This window comes from Sceloporus undulatus, chromosome 5 (genome assembly GCF_019175285.1).
Source record: "Sceloporus undulatus isolate JIND9_A2432 ecotype Alabama chromosome 5, SceUnd_v1.1, whole genome shotgun sequence".
Classification (NCBI taxonomy): Eukaryota; Metazoa; Chordata; class Lepidosauria; order Squamata; family Phrynosomatidae; genus Sceloporus; species Sceloporus undulatus.
This window is the reverse complement of record NC_056526.1, coordinates 35,278,862-35,301,846: the sequence shown is the minus strand read 5'-3', so window position 1 is coordinate 35,301,846 and position 22,985 is coordinate 35,278,862. Positions and strand designations below refer to the sequence as shown.

Here is a 22,985-nt window from a genome sequence, read left to right as displayed (position 1 = left end):
CTTTTCTATCAACTAATTCATCTGGCAGCATTCCCTTACCAGTGGTCTTCTATAACACCCCTAAAAAAACCATAATCTGTGCCAACATGGCACACTGGCTGGGAGATGATACAAGTTTTTAGTGTAACTGGTTGAGGGCACCTGGCTGGGGATGGTTGTGTTATTGTATGAACGTTGCTACTGAAATGCAAGTTATTCCAGATATTAGAAATACAGTGGTCCTCCCACTTCACTGGGTTAGGGGTGAAGGACCCCGTGAATGTGGATAACCACAAATAAAAAAACACTTATTTTTTTTCTGAAAGCGAACACTCTCAATCTCCAGATCCTCCAGTGCAACTCTATGGTCAACATCTGCCAGGAGCTGATAATAGAATCATGTTGGGAGGACCTACAAATGCCTAGAAAAGTAGTTTTTCTTGGAACTTCTAAGGTCCACAGCACAATTCTATGGTCAACCTCTGGTAGAGTTGCATTGGAGGACCTAGAGATTCCTAGAGAGAACATGTTAATCAAAACTGCAAATAATTAAATCTGCAAAGTCAAAGCTGCAAATGTGGAGGGAACTTCATTCAGTGCTGGGAGCTTCCCATACACATAAAGCAGGTCTCCTCTAAGTGACCTTTTGTTCTGTGGCATTTAGATAAGTTCTAGCTTTTCATAAAGGAATAATGACTTAGTGCTCCCCAGTTCAAAATGAATTATTGCATTTTCTGTGTGAAGACAGCCATGCAATCCAAAGAGACAAAGCAGAAGAACCACCTGAAGCTGTATTCAAAATCCTTATTGAACTTTATGGATGCCCTAAAAGCAGAAAAATTGCCTCCATGACCTGGAGCAATGAAAAGAGTCAGGAAGAGAGACGTCACACATGTGACAGAGAGTTGAATATTCTGACCACTAGGAGAGAAGCAGGCCAAGCCAAACTCTCTCTTTAATGTTTAGAGGACGTTGAACCAGCAAGACATACTTTCCCAGGTGGCAGTGCTTTCCCTGGAAATACCCTGAATAGCATAAAGAGGGCCATGAAGATAGGCAGTGACCAGAATAGAGATTTCCCCTTCAGGAGCATCCCAGGGTCAGCTGTCTCCATTGCCTTTGGAGTAAGAACACTGAATGCCGTTGGATGTTCCGGGGACATGTGAGTTGGGTGGGATGACAGGCAGATGCTGACCGTATACTGCACACTGCATGCTGATGACGTCTTTGCTTTCGTAAATCAGAGATCACATGGAGATGTGAGTGTGTGTGCATGTGTGTATTTCAGGTCCACTTTGAAAACAACTGAAGAAATCATGTGGAAGAATAAAGCCATTGACTATCCCCCACTCCGCCTTCCCCACCCATCTTCTTGATATGCTTTTCCTCCTCTCTGGGCCTTTAACCACAAATACTGACACTTTCAGCTCCAACAGGGGCATTACAGGATGCAGAGGAGAGAAGTTTGAACTAGCCTATGTGTAAGGAAACCATCCCATCTCCTTCCTGAGCCATGCAAACCATCATCTGTGGACTATTAATGGCTTTGCCTCTGATCTAAAATCTCTCCAACCACAGTGCTACCTATCCAGCTCCTCCAACCTCAGAAAGATGGTCACCAAGGTAAACACCAGTCTTTCAAGCTAGCCACTCTACTGCCATCCCTTGTGTAAAACTCACTATAGGTCTCAGGACCTTGAAGTCAAAGGAAACAAAATATACACATTTCCATGAGTCTACATATGGAAACTGTCACAAGGGTGTCAAACAGCATATTGGAGAAAGCTCCTGTGCCTTTAATAGTTTTTTCCCCAACCCACCAACTACTCCTGCCAGCTGCATGGCAAGACTTCTGGCACCAGCCAGTCAGGAACTGATTGATGTGTGGATGACACCTCAATACCTGCTATGCATATCCTTGAACAGAGACCATCCAAAGACTGTCATATATAAACATGTGACCCTACCACACCATACATGCAGCTGCGTAGCTTAGCTCTGCACCTATGAAGCTTCCAGGAATCCTGCAAACAACAATCCAGCTCTACTTATAGCATTGCAGAGTTCATCTCTACCATTCTGCAAAACATAGTGGCTTCTTCAAGTGGGTGGCAGGGAGTGAAAGCAAGGGGTTGGAAGAGAGAGCTATGTGTGCCAAATGGTTAAACATTATGCACACTCTGAGCTAGCCTGCAGCCTTCAGATGTACTGCTGATGCTGTTCCATCTTGCGTGTTGAAGAAAAATTCAACTGACAGTCCAGACAGCTCTTGTACATGGAGTGGTAGGTGGCACCATGTTGTTCTTTTCCTCAGGCAGAAAAATGTTTGGGCCTGCATGGTCACTACATGAAGAGACTGCAAATAGCCATATTCTCATTAGCAGACATACAAGGAAGACAGGACATGCAGTGCAGCAGGATATCCAAACAATTTGCTTGGCAGGAAGCATGCTTAGCTAATCTGGAGGCTTATTCAGATAAGGGTTGAAGTCTTCCTCATGGAGAAATATCCAGGAGGAGTAGGAGACTTCTTGGTGTTCCACAGACCATTCTGTTTCATTGCTGCCCCATTTTCCTCTCATGTTATTTCTGGCCTTGTTTGTGACTTGTCTAGCTGACTGAAAGAGTCAGGAATTCAGAGTCAAGACTGCAAAACCTTGGCAAGTATCAATTAAACAACAAAAAGGGTTAAGCATAAATGTAGTCTAAAGTCCCCAGCCATGAGGGTGTGAGGCATCTAGTTCCTTTTTCAATAGTTTTGTAAAAGAGGAAATTTCAGCAGGTGTTGCTTGTTAACTGAAAATCTCTCTTTTACATAACCATTAAGGGTACATAACCATTCTGGCAATCCTAGTAATAAGGTGTGCTGAGGAACCAGCAAGGTGATGGATTTATTACCAAGGCTTTATGGAGTATCAAAGGTATACTACATTTTAATGGGTTCATTTACAGCGCCAAAAATATTAAAAGTTTGGAGATAGTGCAAGAAGAAAAAAATAAGAGAAGTGTGACTAAAGGATCATCCAGGCTTGCCAAATGTAAAAGTACAGTGCATGGAACTTCTTGTTGCAATACATACAGCTTTCATTTCTGAGATTCAAACAACATTTCTCCTGTCCTGGGATATTTACTATTGTTTCCCATAAATTATCATGACTGTTTACTCCTTAAGTAAATGTAGCAATTTTTTCTGTCCTTGTATATTTTGAAATCGAAATCTCCAATGCAGAAATTATCCAGTTTGACACTACATTAACTGCCATGGCTCAGCACTATGGAATTCTGGGAACTGTAGTTTGTGGTGGCACCAGAGCTCCCTAACAATGAAGACTTCATAGCTCACAAAACTACAGATCCAAGAATTCCATAGCATTGAGGCATGGAAATTAAAGTGGTGTCAAACTGGATTATTTCTGCCATGTGGATGCAGCCTTAGTGTTACATTTTCTCTTGCCTCAAAGCACTTGAGTTTTATTTTAACACCCCCCCTCCAAGTTTTCAAATAAGGAATGTAGAATTAAAAGGGAGAGGGTAGGCTAACAAGAAGGAGGAGATCAAGAAGCGTTTATTCTACCCACCCCCCACAAAAGAAATTGCATGCACCAAGCTCCAAGGAGTGTTTGGAAATAATGCAAGAATAACAGCAAAAACCTGTCCAAAAACAGATGAAAAGTAGCTTAGATAACACAATAACAACAAAATTTATTTGGGTGAGCCATCTTGGCACAGCAAAGTATGGGTTTCAAACAGAAGAGGACCAGGATTGCCAGAGAAGGCTCATGTTGGAAAGAAGAGGAAATTTCAGTGAATGTTGTTTGTCATACAATCGGGTAACAAGCAATGCTCACTGAAATTATTTTTTCTACACAACCATTAAAGGTCCACCCAAGAACAAACAACACAAAGAGACTTGATAAGCTATCTAAGAGAAATAAAAGCAGGCTCCAAACTTTTATGTCAAAAAAGTGTCGGCATGCAAGCATAAATCAAATTGAGTTATCACAGCCTGAGCAACCATAGTATTCTCATACTCTGCAGCTGCAGGAGAAGCTGTGCTCATTCCCTTGGGAATTCAACTGCTCAAATTAACAGGGCTTCTTTTCCAATCTTGCGATCCTGGTGGGAAGATAATACAGGTGAAAAGTATGGTGACAACTCCCAGAGATCTTAGAACACACAACATATAGTGTTACTCTGAATCGGGTCTCTTATCACACTTTGCATGAATTTACAAGGGCAGTTTGTGCTAATTGTATGTGATTCTTCACCATTGACATTCCTTGCAAGTCAGTTGACCTTAGGATCATCCCCAGAACTTGAAAAGTTACTCAAAAAGACCTCAAAAATAACAATTATATTTGCAGTTTTAAATTGTAACTCTTTTCTTTTCCATAACTCAGAAGTAACTACAGTATAATGCTTACTAAAGATACTTTTGTTTAAAAAATCTGAATGCTACAAGCTGCTGCCCTGTGATACAAAATACCTTCTGCCTCCATCCACTCCAAGGAGATTACTACACATGGCTTTTATACTGTGTTTAAAGCCAGAGTAAGCGCTTTTGGTGATGCTTATCACATGCTGACACATAGCTGCTGTGTCCCCAAAGTGTGGTTAGGGTGTCCCTATTTATTGACAGGGAAAACCTGTCAATGACTCTCCAATCCTGCTAGTCCCAAGGTGTGAAAAGTCCCTGTTGGGACAGTTGCGATATTGGCAGTCACACGGTTTCAGTGTGTCTTCGTCTCCCCATCCTGTCTTCCCCTTGCTATTCCCAAGTAGCCTGATTGCTCCCCCCCTTTTTCCCCCTTTCCTTTCGTTTCCTTTCTTATCTAAAACTTAAATCACATTCGCAGAAACCGGAAATTGTGTGGAAAAGTGAAAATAGAAATAACATTTTTAAACCTCAAAGGCATGCTGAGTAGGGCATAGAGCAAGTAGGCAGAGTTAAGGAGGAGCCAGAAGAGAGCATAATGGCAGAAGCAGCCCCAGTCGTACAATTGACGAGATCTGTGATAATGGCTGATCTGAAACTGCTATGTTTCCATTTTTATTAACTGATGTGACTGCAGCAAGAATGGAGCTCATGTGATAATGTCCCAAGACCCCCCAACAGAGTACTTAAATCAAGAAAAGTTCTTCCTCTGCTATTTAGGAAGACTACACTCATTAACTAATTCAGCAAAACTTTACTGTTATACTACAAAAGGAGTACAGTTATCCTTCATTAAGTTTTTATTATTTATTTATTTATTTATTTATTTATTTCAAGGGTTCATATCCTGCCTTTCTCTCACAGTGGGCTTCAAGGTGGGTTACACTGTAATGTAACTTTATGATTCCTAGATTGTTTTAAAAGGAATTAGTTATAAGTAACTCATTACTTTCAAAGCTATTTCTTCCCAAATTAGTACCTTGCATCCTAGGCTGGGATATATCTGGACAGTGCACATGTGAATATATATAAAGCAGCCTGATAGTGCATCATTTCTTTGGCCTCTCTGTCAAGCAGAGTGCTACCTGTTTTGTTGTGCAAATATAGTGTATAAGGACATTCTCACTGGAGCTGCTAGGACTTTATATTTTCAGAGCATGCAGTTTGTCATTAAACCATGGCTCTCTTCTCTTTAAGCGTTCCTAAAGCCCTATGCAATTCGTATGCTCAAAAAATGTCGGGGGTATCACTCTGCTCTGCCCTTTCTGCCTGTCTACATATATGACAGAAGTAACTGTCAAATTAGCATGGGCAAATTAACATATCAAATTAACACGATGGGCACATTTCCAACAGCCAGTGTGTAGGGGGAGTCTGTATTTTTTGAGGTCCTTTCAGTTTGCATTTGTCATTGTGTCTACATTTTGTTTTTATTTTGTTTTTGGCTTTTTTTTTCTTGATCACACCACACTGTTACAGTGTATTCTCATATTCCACTTTAACTGCCATGGCAACATCCTGTGGAATTCTGGGGATTGTAGTTTTGTGAAGCCCAAGAACAATCTGGCTGAGAATTCTAAATGCCCCTCCTTAAACTTTAGATCCCAGAATTCCATAGGATGTTACCATGGAAGTTAAAGTGGAATAATAACACTTTAACTGAGAGAGAAAGGGAGCGAGCGAGCGAGAGAACACACATCTGATAGATGGATTTACCATTATATAGTTGAATATACAATGAGAAATGAAGTAGGCCATTCTTTCTTTGCTTTCACTTATAAAAAATAGTGTTTTGAGCTGCAAATAAATGCTTGAAGCTTGGGATGGAATCTCATCTAGAGTTAGATGTAACTAAAATAGAATAAATCTTAATAGTATCTCAGCTTTTATTTGGATGATCTGAGTATATACTTTCAGTAATAGCAGTCTAAGAAGCATGATAATGATAAGGATAAATGCTTGCAGGAATTTCTTATCTGTGCAACAAGGTACCCAGAAGGGAACAGTGTTTCATGCAAAGGCTGCTCAGGCTGATGAAATGGGCAGGTTTAGGTTAATGAAAGATCAGGGATTCCAGCGTTAGAACTGGAAGACAGTCATAAATACCTTGGAATGCAGTTCTTTCATCAGATTAGCAAAGTCCAAGTGCAAAGAACAGTTACAGGAAAGCCATTTTAAAAGCTTACAATAGAGATCAACACACATATCTAAGAATAAAATCCAAGCCACATGGCTGTGTTGAGGACCTGAGGCCAATGTTTATATGTATAATCCAAGGGGGGGGAAATAAGATGTACATACCATGAGCATTTCACCAAATAAATGCAGACTGCAATCTTAACACATTTTTGGGGAGTATATCTCTAATGAAGAGTTTGGAGAAACCATTGGTCATACACATCTAATCCAGGGGTGGGCAAATTTTGGCTCTGGAGTTGCATGCCAATGTCAACTATAATTTTTTGTGTTTTGTTTATGGCATGATTATTCTATTAAACCTATCATGATTCCCCCCCCCCACATCAACAATGTAGGTTTTTATTTCAGAGGTTTTAACCTGGAGGCAGAGTTTGAGATATGACCTTATTAAAAAATAGAAGATATCTGAGGGGAAAAAACTAGATTAAATCTGAACTATTAAATACAAATCCAAATACCTGTAGCGAGTTTTAGCATTTTCCCCAGGATCCTAAAAAATAAAAACAAATCTGCAAAAAAATTAACCCAAAACCTAAATTGGGGGGCGGGGAGCTTTTAAACCACTAATTTAGACCAGATTAAAACAAAATATAAAGCAGGGCAATTTACTTTTATACCTTGGAGGTGTGTGGATGAAATGGACCTGGAAAAGTCCCGTCATGCACACAAAATACAACTTTGCTGCTGAAATTTCTTAAAATTTTATCCAAAAAAAGAGAGCTTCCCCAACAATAAATGGCTGGATGGCTGGGCAGATCCTGTGTGTGCATGGCGGCCTATCTCCAGACATCAAAACACTAGATCAAATCCGAACTATTGAGCGTAACCAAGAGATTCCGCACAAAGCAGCTTTCTGTGACCTTGTCTGGTCAGACCCAGAAGATGTTGACACGTGGGCCATTAGTCCTCGAGGAGCAGGCTGGCTATTTGGAGCAAAAGTCACCAATGAGTTTGTCTACATCAACAATCTGAAGCTCATTTGCCGAGCGCACCAGCTGGTGCACAAAGGTTACAAATTTATGTTCGACGAGAAGCTGGTGACAGTATGGCTGCCCCGAACTATTGCTACTGCTGTGGAAATATCGCCTCAATTATGGTCTTTAAAGACGTAAATACGAGAGAACCGAAACTCTTCCGCTCAATCCCAGATTCAGAATGCATGATCCCGCCACGGACGACCACACCGTATTACCTCTAAGACATTGGCTTTGGCCTCCTGGTCCTGTGTTTTTTTCCCTCCCCTCTGTGACATACTTTTTATTGAGCACTTTGCTGCTGAAATGCCGCCTCTTGCCTTTTTTATTTTTAAATTATCTAAACATGTTGTATGTTGTCTGTAGCGACTCATCTCTTAATCTCCCTCCACACACACACACACACACACACACACACACATGTGCCTCTTGTCACACACCTTTCCTCCTCTAAGAGTGCTTTTGAAATGTCTCTTAAAGCACTTAACCTTACTGTTTTATAGTGCTTATTATTTTTTCACACCCCCCGGGGGGGGGGGGGGAACCTGAATTTTCCCTTCAAATAAAATAAAAAACAGAGCAAGACACCAGAACTAATCTGATCTTCTTTAAACCTGTCATGATTCTTGATCATTTTCTTTCACAGTGGCAAGAAGTGCACTTGGGAGTGGTAGTGACGGAGTTATTTTTCATTCATAATTCATTATTTAAATCATTACAAACTCCACATGGCAATTTGTTACTGTTACCTCTACATTAAAAACAAACATAGTCCTTATATTGTTATGTTTCTGTTGCCTTTTTATAAGCCTTAGAATTGATGTGAATGGCATGAAACCTTTTAAAAATCCAAGTAAATCTATCTGGAAAGGCTTAAAAGTAACTAGAAAATGTTAATCTTTCTCTCTCTCATGCATAAAGTGACATCATCCCCACTCATTAAGTTACTTTCAAAATGTAACTTTGCTTTGCCCTTCTTCCAAAAAATAACTTGACATTGCAAATAAGTGTGCTCTTGCTTTCATGAATAACTTTCGCTTGCCTTCTTATAGATGCAGCATATAATTTTATTTATTTATTTATTTGCATTTTCTGAGCCTGGCTAAGAGTATGAATTGGATTTGGAATTCTTTGAAATACCTTTCCTATACCAGTGGTGTCACTAGGGGGTGCGGCGGGGTGCGGCCCACAACGGATGACATCCCAGAGGGGGGTGTCACCTGGTGGGCCAGTACACCAAAGGGAATGGCACAGCTACTGGGCAAGTGAGAAAGAGTGCTTTCCTGCTCTCCCAGAAACCACACCAGACTCTAAGTGTACCCTCTGGAGACCAGAGAGCCACCCTCTCAATAGCAGCATCTGCTGGGGGGATGCCTTTAGGGTCCGACAGGGCTGCAGCCATGCCAGACCCAGAAGACCTTTCAGGGGAAGGCTGCCTTCAGGGTCTGGCACGGCTGCAGCCACAACGGGCCCTGAAAGTGGCTGTCTCAGCCGCAGCCTGAACAGGTGGGTAGGAGGAGAGGGCAAGGCAGTTTGCTCACCCCACTGGGTGACACCAATCTCACGGGTGCCACTGCCACATACATGTCTTACTTGATAAACTAACATCACCAGGTGTTAGTACCTTACATAGTACCTTACATTTCCAACTGTTTTGCTTATACTTGATAGAAATTTGAGTATAAAGAATGTTTTGAATCTAAATAGAATTCAGTGCCATTTGGTAGAGGTCATTCTCCTGGATTTGCAGGTTTATGATTTGTAATGTTACACAGACCCAGTTTGTCATTTGGAATTGTCATCTGGAGTCATTCTGTATTATTGTGTACTGAACAAAAATGACAGATTTGATTGAAGTTAATTGCATTGGGTTCTGAAGAAAATATTCCTCTGTTCATGGAGGTATGTGGCACCAGTTAGCCTTAAGCTAATTCTGGGATGCAGGGGAATATAAACTTTAGTTTCCTTTTTAAGTTTATTGGCAGGTCCCTGTTGCAGTTCTGTTGTTTATTGTTGTTGTTTTAAAGTACCGTCAAGAAAATTCTGACTTATGATGATCCTATCCTATAATTTTCTTGGCAAGATTTATTTTGGGAAATATATTTATTGCCACTTCCTTCCTGTTAGGCGATTATCACTTGCAGATTTTAAATCACCATTAACATGGGGAAATAGCACCTTTGGTGATACGTATCATGCAACACTATCTCCATCTGGTTGCTGCCTTGGCCTCCAAGCATTGGTAGAGCATACCTTGACAATGATGGGCAAAACCTGTCAATAAGCTCTCAAATGTGCTGCTGAACCATTAGTCCTCTAGTGAGATGAGCTCCTCCTTGGGCAGCTCCAGTCACATGGAATCAGTGTCTCTCCTCTTCCCCACATCCTTCTCGCTCTTCTAGAGTAGGCTGTTTTTCTTTTTTAAAACTTTCTTTTGTTTTCTTTTTTCTTAATAAAAAAACATACTGGCATACATGTGTAATTACATTAAAAAAAATAAACTCAAAAGGTACATTGGGTAGGACATAGGGCAGGAAAATGGGTTTAGGTTAGGGAGGAAGCAGAAAGACAGCATGAGAGCCCAGTCATGCTTCTGAAAAAAACATGCGCTATGGAATGCTCCCAAGCCAGTTAGGTATCCATTTTTTAATTATTATTATTAAAGCAATTGCAGCAAGGATGGGGCTTGTGTGATAAACTCCTTAGGTGGAGAAACTGCAACTTGCCCAAGGTCACCCAGTGGATTTGTTTGGCAAGTGGGGATTTGAACCCTAGCCTCTCAGGGTTCATTCAGACATCTTTTTTCTTTTTACTGGAACTATGCAAATAACTTCACTCATGCTTTCTGGGGCGGGTTACAGACCACCGAAATGTGGCGGTCTGCTGCCACCGCCGGTTGCAGCGTCCGGGAACCGCAGCAGCCAAACCGCGCGGTTCCCGGACGCTGCACAGAAGAAGCGCGAAAATCGTGCTCCTTTCTGGGCCCCGGAAGAGTTTGTTATTCACACTGTAACACTTTATAAAGTTTAATGGGTAAAACATAATGAATTTGCACAAATTATGTTCAACCAGCTGAAATGCAATCTTTAGCTTTTCATCAGAAATACAGACAACTGTGCAAAGAAATATTATAAACGTTATAGTGCTTCATTTGCTTGCTTGCTCCTTCATAACCCCAGCACCGACATCAATTCTTTGCTCCTCAAATCATCGTCATCATCGTCGTTGTCATCATCATCATCCTAGAGTTCTGCTACTTTAGTATTTCCCTTTTTCTGTTTTTTTAACTCCCCAAATATTCCAGCCAATATGTTCCCTAGAGGATTCTGGGAGCTGTAGCATGAAAAAGTAAATTTCCCACATACTATTCTCATTCCATTATGCCACTGGCTTTACCAGTGGCCATCTGGTTAAGGCTCCCTGGTGGCGCAGTGGTTAAATGCCTTTACTACAGCTGCTCACTCACAAACCATAAGGTTGCAAGTTCAGTACCAGCCAGGGGCTCAAGCTAAACTCAGGCTTGCACCCTTCTGAGGTTGCTAAAATGAGTATCCAGGTTGTTGGGGGCTATTAGCTTACAGTTGTAAACTGCTTAGAGATTGCTTAGGTGGTATGAAGCGGTATATAAATGAAACTGCTAAGCTGCTATATGTCTGGGGGATTACGGGGAGTTCAATCCCTATGAATAGATTTTTTACAGTCTGTTCTCATTCCATTAGACTACTGGCTGTACCATGACCATTCAGTTTGAGAGTCTAGAAATTATAGTCTAGAAACATAACTTTTCAAAGTTCTGTTTCCATTTCACTATAAACTGGTTGTACAAGTGGTCATGCTGCCTGAAGGCATGTAACATCAACAAACAAACAAACAAACAAACAAGCTTCATTTATATACCGCTTCATACCACCTAAGCAGTATCTAAGCAGTTTACAACTGTAAGCTAATTTGCCCCCAACAGTCTGGGTACTCATTTTAGCGACCTCAGAAGGATGCAAGCCTGAGTCAAGTTTGAGCCCTTTTTCTGGTCTTGAACTTGCAACCTTGTGGTTTTGAGTGAGTGGCTGCAGTACAGGCATTTAACCACTGTGCCACCACAAATATGCAAAGCATTGTTCTACAATTGAGTTATGTGCATCTATTAATTTGCTCAGAATTTGGGGGATGGGGGGAGACAATATTTGTCAGGAGAATTAATTTTGTAGTGGGTGGTCAACCATGGCCCTTCAAATGTTTTAGCCTACAACTGCCATCATGCTAGCCCAGTTAAAGCCATTGCTGAGAGACTGTGGGAGTTGCTGTTCAAAAAAATATCTGGAGGGCCACAGTTGCTCACCCAGTACAATAGAAAGGGGTACCATCCATAGACTGTATCAAGTTTTTTTGGAATTAAAAAGTCCACAACATTTGAGCTTCATGCTGGTAAAATACCACAGAATACTTGTGTTGGACAATACAGCTGCTTCACTGCTAGTCACTCTTCCTGCTACTTCTGTTTCCTACATTGTTCTGAGGTGAAATTTGCTCCCAAAACTCATCACAAAATTACTTCCTACAATAATGGTGTCAACTGCCTGAATATTTTCTTGGTGAAGTATTTGGTATCTGCAGTCAACAACCAGTATTTAAGTTAGCATTATATAGTTAGCTGTTGATAGTTGTCTCAAAGGAAACACAACATTATTCATTTGATAGTTGGCACGCAATGTTACTCAGTGTCTAAGAGCATGTGATAGATGTCATGCCATGTCATTAGCATCCTGAGTTGAAATTTTATGACATTTCATGTTTGAAAGCAATCAAGATAAACCAACACATTGGAAATGCCCACATTTCATATACTGAGATGTTACTAATCTGAGTCTGATGTTTGCATTCAGATTTCATTTTAGATTTTTAAATATATTTATCATTAAAAAATTTTACAAATATATATTACAGTTACCAATTATTTTTAAATGTTGGGAGAACCTCCTGATATTGGCATCTTGGGCAGATAGACACCAACAGTGCCTTCTTAAAAAAACATTAAGAAGATGATCCATTTCTTTATTTTCCTTCCTTCCTTCCTTCCTTCCTTCCTTCCTTCCTTGATTTACGTTCCACCTTCCTGCCAGGCATCAGATCACACAGTGCTATTATTGTGCGCCATAAGAATCCACCATCCTCCTTAGGACAACTTCATGCTTAATATTTTTAAACAAACGTAGGATTTTGTAAAGCATACATTTAAAGATGTAATGTGAGCGACCCACACAAAGAAATACACACATAGTGTGTCATGTGTCCCTTCAGCTGATTATTACAACATGCCAGGATTCTCATCTTAACATATTAACCAATTGTAATAATCCTGACACAGCATTGTTGTCTTGTTTCAGGTGGAATACGCAGGAATAACTGGGGAAATGAAGCCAAAGCCCCATCCCAGAAACAGAATTCAGGTCAGGATAAATTGAAACCAGGCTGGATGGGCATATGCAAAGAGAAGTTACTTTGTGGGAGGAATACAGCCCTACAGACTAGGGAACACTGGGAGTTGGAGTCCAAAAAAGCAACCATTAGAAGCTCTGCACATGCAGCATAAGAACAGTACACATAAGGTTTTACTCCTTTGAGGTTTTGGAACTAAATGAAAGCTTAAATAGGCTGCTTGATGGTCAAGGTTTCTAGTGCCACCTTTTTGTGGAAATGGTTAGTTCCTAAAAGGCCTCTTATCAATCCGGTATGTATTGGGCTGCAAGAGATCTGGGAAGTCTCTGGGTCCATTGATTATGGATATGAAATTTTTTGAGTCTGAGAAGGTTAGGACAGCCTCCTCAGACAATATGTATGGGAGCTGGGGAGCTGATATTACAGGACCTGACAATTAGCATCCCCTTAGCATTTTCTTAAGCAATAAAACATATATTGCATGGCATGCAATCTGTTTTATGGCACAACTTGTTGCCATACTAGACAATAATATGCAAAATGTATGAATGCAAGTAATTTGCCTGATATTTGTTATTTCCATGTCTGCTACATGCAATGGGATTGTGGTGTGGTAAGGCAGGGAGTCCCAGTGAGAATTTCCCCTGAAGCTGCCATTGAAAACAAATCTAAGCTTTGGGGTGTTTTAAAAATCCTTTCTATAAGCTACAGTCCCAATTGCAGAGCTTGGAAAAGTTATTTTGTGGACTACAAATTCCATAATCCCCCAGCCAGCATGTAGCCACCGTAACTGGCCCATTTTTATTGGCTGCTATTTAAATACTGAAAATCAGACATGGTAAAAGTCACTCAGATATTTGAAATACCATCAGCTTTTACCCTCATACTAGAAACTCTGTGGAAGAATACAGTCGGCCCTTCTTATACACAGATTTTTTATAAACGGATTCAAGCATACATGGTTTGAAAATGTTACAAAAAAGTATAAATTTACCTTGATAGTCCATTTTTTATAAGGGACACCATTTTGCTATGTCATTATATGTAACGGGACTTGAGCATACACGGATTTTGTTATACACGGGAGATCTTGGAACCAAACCCCAGAGTATAACAAGGGTCCACTGTAGTTCTCTTTTCTCTCCCCCACTTGATGCACTGCACTGTGCCAGTTTCAAATAAAGGAATTTGGAAATGCTTGATTATGACGGAGTTTTGCCCTACATAAAAAATAACACTATTTCTGCCACAAAAATATCATGTGTGAATTTTGTGCAGAATATTTTCCAAATTGCGAATAGTCTTTGAAAACTGTGCAGCACTCAAAGACTTTCTCACACCAGGAAGAAAACTGCTAAAACTATCCCTTGCTTCCTTTGAGAAGAAAATCAGTGAAGAATTACACCCGTATATAAAACACATTTGTAACTTGGTGCTGCTAGAAGTGAGGCCTACTGTACCAAGCAAAGGATGTCCCTTGAAATACACGATGTCTCTTAAAATAAGGAACTACACTTAAAATACAAAGCCACTATAGGTAGGGTGACATGGCCACTGCATCGCAGTCTCCCCACCTGCTCCATCTGCCTTTCCGAAGAAGAATAAGCACATTGGAGGGGGTTAGAGATGGCATGGTCTTTTGGTGGCATTGGTAAAAGCGGAGGCCCATCTCTTTACAAAGCTAGCGGAGAATGGAGCAGGAGAGCGGAGGGTAGCACAGCTCTGTACAGCTGCAGGGCCGCCTCGCAACAGGGCAAAGTGCTTGGAGAATGCTCTCTTTGTTTCCATCCTTTAAAGGGTAGGAGAAACACTTATGCATGGCAAATTAGCCCAAAAATGTATTTCTCTAAAACACCCGATTGTCTAGCCAGCTCTGCAGCTGCAGGGAGGTTCCAGAGAGAGAGAGAGAGGTTGGTTTTTGGTGGTAGAGGGGAATGGTGGGAGGGAGGGAGTGTGAGAGAGATTTTGCTTGGAGGAAGAGGAGAGAAGGAAAACTATGTGGAGGAAGAGGCATTTAGCATGTTAATACGCTGAGAAACAGGAATTAAAAATCATAGGCTATCATTCCAATGAGACTATATTGTAGTGACATTTATAGTCATTATTCAATATGGGGGTATGAATAAACAAAATGAAATGTAACATTTGGATGCCCTCTGTGTATATTCAATAGGATGGTAGCTCAAAAGCACATGTTCTTATAGGATCTGGTCATCTTTGCCTTCTGCTCTTTAATGTTCTCTATGTTAACATCTTATAGATTCTCTCTCTCTCTCTACACACACACACACACTTAAAAGGCCAACAGGGTATAAAACAGACTAAATCCAGTTGCTACTCTCAGCTAGAGCAGAACCCCAAATCAATGGGAACTTGGTAAATCAACACTTACGTAAATTCTAACAATTCAGTGTGTCTACCCTAATTGGGGTAAGCAAATGAATCTAAGCCTGAAACTGATGCAACTTATAAACATAATATATGCAGTTAATCGTCTCTGATATTTACCTAGTATCATTATTTTTTCCTTTTCTGTTTCCATTCATTCAAATTATATCTAAAACTTCTTTCTGATCTTTATTAAACTTGTTCCAGTTCTAATTCCAGTGTTGCAGTTTGTATATTTCCCCCTTAAAAATCCTTCCAAAATTTTTGGTAACAAGCTACATTTATGTTGTATATCATGTTTCTCTACCTCCAGACTTTGGTTGCCAGAAGCTGTGAAGATTTTCTAAATTTTGACTATTATTAAGCAGGTGACAATTAACAAGTGTTGTATATAATTTTATTAAATTAGCTTTGAAAATTCATTTACAAGTACAACCATTAAAGCATGGAGTCTAATAATATTATACATCCAGTAATCTTTCAAATTACATTCATTCTTTTAAGTCATTAAAAAAAATCTTTGCACTCCCATTGTATGTGTCTAAAGTGTAATCTATTGAATGCTCTCCCCAGAAGTTCTCACCTATCATTTCCTTTTGATTTCCCCAGTTCTATGAAATGTGGTGCTGAAGAACAGTTCTATGGATACTGTGGACTGCTAACAAGACAAATAAATGGGTCCCATAGCGAATCAGGTCTGAACGCTCCGTAGAATCTAAGATGACTAAACATACACTGTCATACTTTGGACACATCATGAGAAGATATGACTCATTAGAAAAGACAATAATGCTTGCTAAGATTGAGGGCAGCAGGAAAAGAGGAAGACTGCATTCAAGATGGATAGACTCAATCAAGAAAGTTACAGCCCTGAATTTGCAAGACCTGAGCAGAGCGGTTGAAGATACAGTTACTTGAAAGTCATACAGTCTCCATAAATCGAAGTTCACTTGATGGCAATTAAGAACAACAGATAAACTATTCATTTTAAAGCTGGAAATCACTTTCAGACTTTTCCTGGCCATACTTTATTGTTTTAGAGTTATATTTTTATTGTCACCATTATTATTCTAAGACACACAGAGAACTTTGTTATTGGGTGCCATATACATATTATTAGTGCAAAAAGTAATAAATAAAGTAATAAAGTAATATATGTTCTCCGGCTAGACAAGAGCATGGCATCTGCTTAAGAGTTCGCATAAAGCTGGAATTAGCTTCTGGTGAAAGCTTAATACCTAATGAAGCTGTGCAGATCATTTAGAGGTCAGAGAGTAGGAAGTTGATATCTTACACAGTTCCTAATCCTTCTCATGATCTCTAGCTTAAGGTGGCCACTTACACATTGCAAGAAGAAGAAGAGGAGGAAGATAAGGAGGAAAAATTATACTGATCTAAAAGAGGACAAAATAAGGTGCATTTTTTTAAATATAAGCTGATTCTTTTGTCTGGATACAAATTGACAAAGATAGGCAACACTTTAATAATAATAATAAAATAATAAAACTTTTATTTGCATACCGCTTTTCCTCCTGATCAAAGCGGTTCACACTGTGCAAGCTAAGCGACACATGTCACAATACAAAGCAATACAATATAACAACAATTACATCAGCAATTACATTGACAATTCATACAATTCAGTAAAAGTCTAAAACTATCTACAGAACAATTAAAAACTATCAGATGTGGTAGGACATCCTGATCTTAATTAGGGTTACTATCTTTAAAGAGAGTCAGGAGGGTATGCTATCTGAAAAAGATAGATTTTCAAAGCCTTCTTAAAGGCTTCCAAAGTGGAACAAAGTCGGATCTTTTCTGGAAGTGCATTCCAATGAGCAGGGGCTGCCGCCGTATAGGCTCTCTGATGAGTTGCTGCTAATTTTACCCTGGGGTATTCAAGTAGGTATTTCCCCGTTGTTCTGAGGGTGCAGGGCGGATTATGTAGGGAGAGGCGCTCCCTCAAGTAACTCGGGTAACTTTAATTTAAACAGCAGTTCTCTCTATCTCAACATAGTGGAGAGGACCTATCATAAGGTGACCTATGTCTCTTTGCTCAGTCTGCTATTCAGAACCCTTTCTTGATACACAATTATAGCATTATGGGCTCTATCACAAGAAGGAGGCAAGCATAATTAAATCATAATTAAATTGTGCAAATAGTGCGATTGGGGGGAAGATTATCACACCTCTGCATGCTTCTCCCATTCATGTCCTGTGCATAAACAGTCATGGATGCGTCATTTCCATTATTACCCAATGACATGTCCATTACTGTTTATGCATGGGACATGAATGGGAGAACTGCGTGGGGGTGTGATAATCTTACCCTCAATCACGCTATTAAGATGATTTAATCATGATTTAATGGTGCTTGCCTCTCATGCCTTGCTATGATTATTCTTTAACAGTCATGGCAACATCCTATGGCATCTTGTATCTTGGGGCTTGTAATGTGGTGAGAGGATTAGAGGAGTTCTCTGACTGAGTGTTTTAAATGCCCCTCTCTAAACTAAAAATCACATGATTTTTAGGGTGTTGCCATGGCAGTTAAAGTAGAATCATAATGCTATAATTGTATAGTGCGGAAAGGCTCCAGGTTTTCACTTATTCTCTTTTCTTATACTTCTTTAGATTTTAACCAGATTTAGAGTGGACAGTTCTTCCAACAGAGCAGGCGTGGCAGGTGAGGGCTCTGTGGCTGCTCCCAAGCTGTGGAATTCTCTTCCACTGAAGGTCCAGCTGGCCTCCTTCCTCCTGTCTTTCTGCCAGAAAATTCAATCAATTTCAATTATGGAGTTGTAGTGTGTATGTAATGTGGTATATTTTTTTTAAAAAAAAATTAAACCTTTAATGAAACTATGTTATAAATACAGTATGTCTGACCTGTTTAACTGTTTTAGGTAAAGACAAAGGTTTCCCCTTGACATGAATGTCAAGTTGTAACTGAGTGTAGGGGATGGTGCTCATCTCCATTACTAAGCCAAAGAGCCAGCACTGTCCAAAGAGGACTCTGGTGGTCATGTGGTCAGCATGACTGCACAGAATGGTGTTACTTTCCCACCAAAGTAGTACCTATTTATCTACTTACATTTGCATGCTTTTGAACTGCTAGGTTGGCAGAAGCTGGGACTAGTGACGGGAGCTCACTCCGTCACATGGCACTTTGGCCTTGGACTGTCAACCTTCTGACCTTAGCATCATCAGAATTGGCTTAACCGCTAAGACACCATTCAAAAAAGGTTGAAAACCATGTTGGAAAAAGGTTGGAGAAAGAAAGCAAGTCCAGACATAATAGAATGGCTATGGAAAATGTTTGACTATACAGAGATAGTACATAGAGAGATCTTGTAGCACCTTTGAGACTAACTGAAAGAAAGAAATTGGCAGCATGGGTGCTACAAGATCTTTCTGCATACTGATTCTACAGACTACCCTGTCTATATCTTTGAATTATACAGAGATAGCTAAGTTAACAAGTCTGATTAGGAACAAATCAATAGATTTACGAAAGAATGGTCAAAGACCATAGAATTTTGAAAGCAACCTTGGAAAAGAAGGTAAGATAAGAGGGTAAAGATAATATGGAGTAATACTAGGATGTAAATAAAGAAAAAAGTGATGTAACCAGGAAGAAGAATTTGGAAAGTAGAAATGAGGAAGTCTTTTTCATTATCAGTGTTTATTGTCTTACTGTAAGGTAATTGTTTCAGTGTAGCGTAGTTGTATATAAGTATGTCTATACAGATGTACTGTGTGTTGATGTACTATGTTATGTACTATGTTAAGTATTGGGGTATTATGCTGTAAGTTTGTCTATGCCAGGTTGAAACGGAAAATAAAAATATTAACAAAATAAATTTTAAAAGTTTTAATGAAACTATGTTATAAATATGTTTTAAGTGTTTAACTGTTTTAGCCATGTTTTTTAATAATACTGATATTTAATTCTCTTTTAACTTTTGTAATCAATATTTCAACTGTTTTCATTCTTTAAACTATTGTAAGTCCCCTTGGGAGAAGGGGAGAAAGGCGAGATATAAATAAATAAATAAATAAAACATTCAAATAGAGGATTGTGTTCTGACAACCTTTTTAATATAGGCCTCTGCCAGATATGACACGTGGACAACATATGTCATCCCAATAAATAAAAACATAACTTGCACAATTGCATCTGAAAGTTTCACCACAAACCCAGATTGTTTACAACTGCATAAGCTCCAAAGGTCTCTATTTTCTGATAATTCTATTTTTGTCCTTTGTGGTAATGTTGGAAGCTGGAATGTCCTCTGTAGTGATGTTCAGAGTTTCCATTCAGAATTCTTTTTCTATACACAGATGTATACAGATATATACTATATTTCATCAGGAATGAACCCTCTTTTAGCTCTGTTTGAGAAACAAGTAGATGCCTAATTTCCCCAATGGTGAACCCAGCTGATGGACACCAAGGAACCATAGGGCTGCATCCTTAAAAGTATATATTATGTGGGAAATATGCTCTAAAAAGTGGTTATAAATATGTATTAAAATGCATGTTTTCAGGTTATTTTTAAAACTCTGTTGTCATGTTTCAGAAAAATTCAGGATTGGCTAGGTTGTAGAAACAAAGTCTAGTTCAAGTTTCTAGGCCAGTAGAATTTGCACATGGAATTGATCCTCCCCCCCCCCCCCCCCCCCCCCCATGCAGTTGTTCACCCTTTTCCTAGGGTTAGGAAGTGCCTTAGCCCCCTCATCTGACTCCAGGATAGAACAGACTTATGAACAAACTCATACAAACTGTGATGCAAGCCGGACATCTTGGTCTGCCTATCCCTTCTTCAGAATACTGAACACCACTTGAAAACAAAAGGTGGAATGGGATAGCCCGTTTTGCTGGAAGAGGGACATGGTGAACTGACTGGAAACCTGAATGAAAGTATTCTTGTTAGGATGTGAGAATGCATTGAAAGATATGGTTGCAGGCATTCTTGGTGTAGTGGTCTGACTATTGGACTATGACTGTGGAGACCAGGATTCAAATCCCAGCTTGTCCATGTAAACCCACTGGTAACCTTGGGCAAGTCACATACTCTCAGTCCCAGAAGATAGCAATAGCACATCCCCCCCCCCCCCCCCGGTGAAAAAGCTTGCCAACAAACCCCTGTGATAGGTTTGCCTTAGGGTCACCATAAATCAGAAATGACTTGAAGACACAGCAGCAGCAGCAGCAGCAGCAACAACAACAAATGCTTTGGGGAAATTATTTTTGTACTACAACTCCAAGAATCCCCAGGCATGTTTAAGCGTTGGGTTAGGAATTCTAGCAAGAAAACTGTAGGAGCTGAAGTTCCAACAAAAAACATGCCCAAACTTTGGCTGCAGGTCCCACTTCTCTTGAGTCAAGTCTAGATGCACCAGTATGAAAATGTGTGGCATTAACACAAATCACTGTCTCACCCTACATATGCATCATTCAGATAATAATTGCTACTGAATGTGAGTTTCAGCAGTTCCATTAAAAATCGAACAATTTTTAAGAGCAGACCATGAAGCATTAAAATCACATTGAATTAAAGTCTTCAGTGCCTTCCTAAAACACACAACAAAGGAGCTTAGTACATTTCCAAAGAGTAGGTATTCAAGCGTTTGGGCACCACTACTAACAAGTTCTGTCTCTGATATTTATCTAATTTCATATTTATCTAATTTCTAGAGGGCTTTCACTTTGGCTTTCACTCACTTCTGTATTTCCCACAGCCACCCATTATTCTACCTGGAAAGGAATACTGAGTGCAGATTCATTAAGAAATTCAATGCAAAATGTACAAACCAAGCCAGTTCTGCCAACTAAGTATGTAGGTAGACAGACAGGTGGGAGGCTAGATCAACACAAATGATGATGAATAAAAGAGAGAGAGAGAGAGAGAGAGAGAGAGAGACTATTCAGTTATTTACACTAGAACTACTTAGAACTATTTAAGTTGTTAGGTTAAAAGAAAACCAAAAAATAGACATTTCTCTGAAGATGCCAGCCACAGGTGCTGGCGAAACATCAGGCATAAACTCTTCTAGAACATGGCCACATAGCCCGAAAAACCCACAAAAAAGTATGGATGCTGGCAATGAAAGCCTTCGACATCACAAAAATAGACTGCTTAAAAAAGAAAGTTGAAAATAGTTTCAGGATGATTCCATATTTTATCACATCCACATTCACTTTTAGTCAAAGGGGTTTGTAAAAACAATAACCAAACCCAAAAGACTGGTTTTTCAGAGGCGAAAGTAGGAAATAGGGATACACCATAACTAGTGTCTCTCTTTTGAACCACCTTCATGTTCTCTGAAGAAACAGAAGAATTCTTCCCTTCCCAAACAAGCCTGAAGCTTAAAACACACTAACTCATTCAAAGAGATTTTTGACTGGTGTCACTTTCATTCAGCCTCTCCACTATACATCCATCCATACGGAGATGTATTCTTCCTCCTTTTGTAACAGAGGGGTTTCCTCTTCATCTGAACAAAGAATCTGTTTTCTAATTCTGTTATTGACTGCAACACTGGGCGTTCATTGGTTTCTATCAACTCTTATGTTTGTTTTTAAAGGAAACTACAATATATAACTCTCTGTGACTGGAGAGGACAATAGTTTTTAAGACCGTTTACAAAGCTTAAGAAGGATATTGTCTCTCCTCTTATGCCACATGTTCATCACCAATGGAGTCAATTTGTTGAAACAGAATAATAACCTACATGGCTCTTTACTAGAAGCAAAAATGAGGTAGAGCTGGCCCTCCACATTTGCAGCTTTGACTTTTGTGTATTTGATTATTTGCTGTTTTGATTAGTATGTTCTCTCTTGGAATCACCAGGTCATCCAGTGTAATTGCCAGAAGTTGACCATAGACTTGTGCTGGAGAACCTAGAAGTTCCTAGAGACAACACTTCTCAAGGTATTTGTAGGTCCACCAACCTGATTTTGTGATCAGCTCCTGCCAGATGTTGACCACAGAGTTTCACTGGAGGACCAGGAGATTCCTAGAGAGGTGTTCTCTTAGGTAAAAAAGAATGTGTTTTTTTATTTGTGTTTTTTCCACATCCATGGGGGTCTTTCACCCCTAACCCCAGTGAATGTGGAGGGACCACTGTATAAATACATGCACGCACACACACACATAAATACACAGAGCAAACAACAATACAGTGCACCCTTCCCTTATGTGGGGGATCTGTTCCGGACACACACACATGCATGCACACGTAAGGAAAATACTGCGAATGCTGGTATATCAATGGGGCTCGTGCCTAGTTTTCAATGAGGCTTGTTCCTGTGGTGTGGTGTGGTGCACCGCACCACCATTACCTCTTCTGGGGCACAGCTTTCAGTGTAAGCTGAAAGCTATGTATGGTGTGCCCTCATATAGCACAGGCGCACTGTACCTCCTTCATATTACATTCAGTTCTGTGAAACAAGCTCATTTCAGGTCCACTGCCAAATTCCATTTTATATCTATTCATAATCTTCCAAATAGATCAAACACACAAAACTTTCATAGGTTTGAATCTGAATGCTTTTAAAAAGTCAAGGCCAGTTC

General features: G+C 39.8%; 1 protein-coding gene across 1 annotated transcript; it reads left to right on the top strand.

The window, feature by feature from the left end:
* The first annotated feature begins 7,356 nt into the window (after nucleotides 1–7,356).
* Nucleotides 7,357–7,811, top strand: LOC121930921 (serine/threonine-protein phosphatase 6 catalytic subunit-like). The gene is given in 2 exon segments (XM_042467924.1): nucleotides 7,357–7,660; nucleotides 7,663–7,811. Coding segments are annotated over 2 exon segments (453 nt in total).
* The last annotated feature ends 15,174 nt before the right edge of the window (nucleotides 7,812–22,985 follow it).